Below are 4,978 nucleotides of genomic sequence, written 5' to 3'. Positions count from 1 at the left end.
GTGGGTCTGCGGCGTTTGGCGCGGTGATCGTCTGGCTGAACTCGGCGTGACCGGCGTGAGGTAGATCGGTGTCGGTGGCTGGATTGGAGCTCTCGTTCTTTCTCTCGCTCGTTGGCTAGATTGGAGCTTTCGGTAGCTGGATCGATCGAAGCTCTCGCACTTTCTCTCACTTGTTGGCTGGATCGGAGCTCTCGGTGGCTGGAACGGAGCTCTCGTTCTTTCTCTCGCTCTCTCTGTGTTGTGTTTTGCGTTCTTTGTTCTTTCTCTCACTCTCTCTATGTTGTGTTTTGCGTTTTTTCTCTCGCTCTCTCTGTGTTTTGCATGACCCGGAAATGATTTGAAGTGAAAATAAGAGTGTAAAATCATTTCCGGGTCAAAGGGGAAAATTTCGGTCAACATGAAGTCATTTTTCGGGAAATTTTATTTTCTGTTGCTGCCAAACACGCGGGTTTGGGGGAAAATGATTTTAGAAAATCATTTTCCCTCAAAACAAACGCACCCTTAACATACAAATCATTTTCCCCCGACGCACCCTTAACATACCAATTTTTCATTAAATTGGCCACTTGACGTGTTTTTGACACATCAATTTGCAGCAAGTACGGCAACCTTGTATGCAGCGACTCCTTCCCCATTTGAAAATTCTAACAATTATAGCATCTTGTATTAAAAATTATCTTAATTAAATAAATAATATAAAAAACGGTGTGATGTTGGTTTTGTGCACTAGACATGCGAACACATGTCCAGAACGTAATAAGGGGGAGCCCAAAAAGAAAAGAAAAGAAAAAGTCCCAGAAAAAGGGGCCCCACAAACCGTGTGAAGGCGTAATATGAAAAGGGAGGGAGGGCATTTCAGTGATTGGCGCAGGATTAATGGCTCGTCTTAACTGTCTCAGCAATGATTTACATATTAGCGACAGCGTGTATATATATATATATACCTCACCTCTCCTTCACCTTCCCTCTCTCTCTTCCAAATCTCTGTGAGCTATTTATTTCAATTCTTGCTTGTCCGAAAATTTCATTCTCTCCCTTTCTCTCTCTCTGGCCTGTTCTTTCCTAAACAAAATTGGTCTTGATCTGTAGAAATTTGGTAAGTTAATTTGATCCTCTGTTTCTTTTTTTGAGCACAACTAAATGGATTTCTGTATTGTTTGGAGCTATCTGTGATCTGGGTTTTTCTCAGTTTTGTTAGATCTGTTTTCAAACAATGTGGAAAATTTTCATGATATTTATTTGCTTAAATTTAATTACAGACATTTGCTTAATGTGATCCGGTTGTTTGATTCGCTCTTTTCTCCATGGGAATAGAATTGGGATATATGGTTGTAGAAATCAGATCTATATGTGGGTTTTGAGAAATATTTTTAAGTATGGGTTTTGTGAGCAGTGCATGGATCTGGTGATTGTTTTTGGTTCTGGAGAATGTGTTGGATCTTTTAACTTTAATGAACGTTGTGTTATTTATTTTGGTCTGTTTAGTTGCTTGGAAAGAGAGGAAGCTAAAAAGACTAATTGAAGCCTTACATCACATGCATGTTCTGTTGTTAAGATTCTTAGAGGCTGATGAGAATCAATTTTTTTCAGCAATTAATTATACAAGGTCTAGGGAGTTAATTTGTTTTGTTCTTTTTCTTTTATTTTTTTATTTTTTATTTTATTTTTTGTATTGTACATGTAAGAAAAATGTGTTATTCCATTTCAGTTTTGGTTACTATGCAACCAAATGGAGATGGGTAGTCTCCTTGCATCTTCAATTTGTGTTATCAATGAAGCTTTCAGTAATTCTTATGTTGGTTATTTTTAAAATGATAGCAGGGCTACTTGTTATGGGATCTATTGCTTTTTGATTTGTATGTTTATTTGCTATAAAACTTTACATGTATCATGGTTCTGAAATGAATTTAGTTATTTTTAATGTTTCTTATGTAGACATTGCTTTAAGATGGCTACTTATACCCCTAAGAACATCCTCATCACTGGGGCTGCCGGGTTCATTGCATCCCACGTTGCCAACCGACTGATCCGTAACTACCCTGACTACAAGATTGTCGTGCTTGACAAGCTTGATTATTGCTCAAATCTGAAAAACCTCCTACCCTCAAAATCATCTCCTAATATCAAGTTTGTGAAGGGGGATATTGGTAGTGCTGACCTTGTCAACTTCCTCTTAATCACTGAGTCTATTGACACGATAATGCACTTTGCTGCCCAGACCCATGTTGACAACTCATTTGGCAACAGCTTTGAGTTTACCAAGAACAATATCTATGGTACCCATGTCCTTTTGGAAGCCTGCAAGGTCACTGGCCAGATCAGGAGGTTTATCCATGTGAGTACGGATGAGGTCTATGGGGAGACAGATGAGGATGCAGTTGTGGGAAACCATGAGGCTTCTCAACTCCTCCCAACAAACCCATATTCTGCCACAAAAGCTGGAGCAGAAATGCTTGTTATGGCATATGGTAGGTCATATGGGTTACCTGTGATAACAACACGTGGGAATAACGTGTATGGACCCAATCAGTTTCCCGAAAAATTAATTCCAAAGTTCATCCTCTTGGCCATGCAAGGGAAACCTCTTCCAATTCATGGTGATGGTTCTAATGTGAGGAGTTATTTGTATTGTGAGGATGTTGCTGAGGCTTTCGAAGTCATTCTTCATAAGGGAGAGGTTGGTCATGTGTACAATATCGGGACAAAGAAGGAAAGGAGAGTTATTGATGTGGCCAAAGATATTTGTAGGCTTTTCTCGATGGACCCAGAGAAAAGCATCAAGTTTGTGGAGAACAGACCATTTAATGACCAGAGATACTTTCTAGATGATCAGAAGCTGACAATCTTGGGGTGGTCAGAGCAAACTACATGGGACGAGGGGCTGAGAAAGACTATGGAGTGGTATATTAACAATCCTGATTGGTGGGGTGATGTCTCTGGGGCACTGCTTCCTCATCCAAGAATGCTGATGATGCCAGGTGGGATTGAGAGACACTTTGATGGGTCTGAAGAGGGAAAATCTGCATCTTATGTCTCAAATAATACCCGGATGCTGGTTCCACCTTCCAAAAGCATTGGCTCTCCTCGAAAACATTCCCTGAAGTTCTTGATCTATGGTAGGACTGGTTGGCTTGGTGGTCTGCTTGGGAAGATATGCGAGAAACAAGGGATTTCATTCGAATATGGAAGAGGGCGTCTAGAGGATCGATCATCGCTCTTGGCAGATATTCAGAATGTGAAGCCAACCCATGTTTTCAATGCTGCTGGTGTGACTGGTAGACCCAATGTAGATTGGTGTGAGTCTCACAAAACTGAAACAATTCGTGCAAATGTTGCTGGAACCTTAACCTTAGCAGATGTTTGCCGAGAGCATGGGCTATTGATGATGAATTTTGCTACAGGATGCATATTTGAGTATGATGCTGCACATCCTGAGGGTTCTGGCATTGGCTTTAAAGAGGAAGATAAACCCAATTTCATTGGTTCTTTCTATTCCAAAACCAAGGCTATGGTAATTTATTCATAATCATTGTCTCTATTTCTATATTCTTTATGAGATTATGCATTTGTTCTAACAGGTCCTCTCTGATTTTTCAACCAGGTTGAGGAGCTGTTGAAAGAATATGACAATGTCTGCACCCTCAGAGTTCGGATGCCAATATCATCTGACCTAAGTAACCCACGGAACTTCATAACCAAGATTTCTCGTTACAACAAAGTCGTTAACATTCCAAACAGCATGACCATCTTGGATGAGCTTCTTCCCATCTCAGTTGAGATGGCGAAGCGGAACTTGAGGGGTATATGGAACTTCACAAACCCTGGGGTTGTAAGCCATAACGAGATTCTGGAGATGTACAAGCAATACATTGACCCCAACTTCAAGTGGGCTAACTTCACACTTGAGGAGCAAGCCAAGGTGATAGTGGCCCCTCGAAGCAACAATGAGATGGATGCATCAAAGTTGAAAAAAGAGTTCCCCGAGTTGCTATCTATCAAGGAGTCCCTGATTAAGTATGTATTCGAACCAAACAAGAAAAACTAAGCAGAATAAGCAGTTTTGAGCGGTAGACCTCAGTATTGACCTCTGCAGTTTGAACTAGGCTTCATTTTTCAGCTTTCTTCCCTATAAAAGGTTGATCATTCCCCCCAATTATTATTCATTGTTAGATTCATATCATAATATTTTCCACTGTTCTAGGAGGCCATGAGGATAATTCTACTAGTTATGGATCTTTTATTTTTAACTTTCCCGTTTGTATTTTAGTTTGCTTGGTTACTTTCAGCAAAGGAACATTCTGGTCAATAGCTTCTTTATAATGGATGTCATCTACTACAAACAAGCCTGAGAGTGTATTAAATTTGCAGTCTATGTTATGAAATATGTGTGGCCTTTAATTCTTTAATTACTCAACTTTTTTAGTATCCATTCAATAAAATTATGCTTGTATTCTTACGGTACTCAGAATATCCAGAAGAAAGTCAATGAAGGTGTTTACTCAATTCTCCACATTCATTCTCACTTCTCAGTACCTGGTCCCCTCACCTGCGCTAAGAGATTAAGTTAATGAATTTAGAGCGTACCTCTCTCAGGTCTCGGCTAATGCCTGTACGCAGTTCCATTTTTTTTAGTATGAAAATACTTTCTCCATTTTTTTACTAATCGGTAGGGATGACAATTTTTATCCATATCCATGAAACTACTTATAACCCATCTCATTTGGATAAGTTTTTATCCAACCTATTTGAATATTTGGGTTAAATAGGTAAAGACTCATTAGGTTATTTAATTAGATTGGCCTAAATAGATTAAACCACTAATACCTACTAAATTGATCTAAAATTTAAATAAATAACATAAACTCTAACTATCTAAACCAAAAAATTCAGCAAGCTCTCAGTCTCACTCTCCTTAATGTTAAAATACATTCTTTCCCTTAGATTTTCTCAATAACCAAACAGGTTAGAACTTCAAATT

At 39.1% G+C, this 4,978-nt stretch overlaps 1 protein-coding gene across 1 annotated transcript; it reads left to right on the top strand.

Moving 5' to 3' along the window:
- Positions 1-873: 873 nt before the first annotated feature.
- LOC115955524 (trifunctional UDP-glucose 4,6-dehydratase/UDP-4-keto-6-deoxy-D-glucose 3,5-epimerase/UDP-4-keto-L-rhamnose-reductase RHM1) lies at positions 874-4,409 on the top strand. The gene is made up of 3 exons (XM_031073658.1): positions 874-1,096; positions 1,936-3,511; positions 3,602-4,409. The coding sequence occupies exons 2-3, from the start codon at positions 1,949-1,951 to the stop codon at positions 4,043-4,045; spliced, it is 2,007 nt and encodes a 668-aa protein (XP_030929518.1). The 5' UTR covers positions 874-1,096; positions 1,936-1,948; the 3' UTR covers positions 4,046-4,409.
- Positions 4,410-4,978: the final 569 nt, after the last annotated feature.

Source organism: Quercus lobata, chromosome 8 (assembly GCF_001633185.2).
Source record: "Quercus lobata isolate SW786 chromosome 8, ValleyOak3.0 Primary Assembly, whole genome shotgun sequence".
Taxonomy (NCBI): Eukaryota; Viridiplantae; Streptophyta; class Magnoliopsida; order Fagales; family Fagaceae; genus Quercus; species Quercus lobata.
This window is presented reverse-complemented; position numbering and strand designations above follow the sequence as displayed.

Excerpts from the sequence above, each read along its gene's own strand:
- LOC115955524 (XM_031073658.1), top strand. The coding sequence starts at position 1,949 with ATGGCTACTTATACCCCTAAGAACATCCTCATCACTGGGGCTGCCGGG. Across the intron at positions 3,512-3,601 it reads ATTCCAAAACCAAGGCTATG|GTTGAGGAGCTGTTGAAAGA; the intron begins GTAATTTATTCA and ends TTTTTCAACCAG.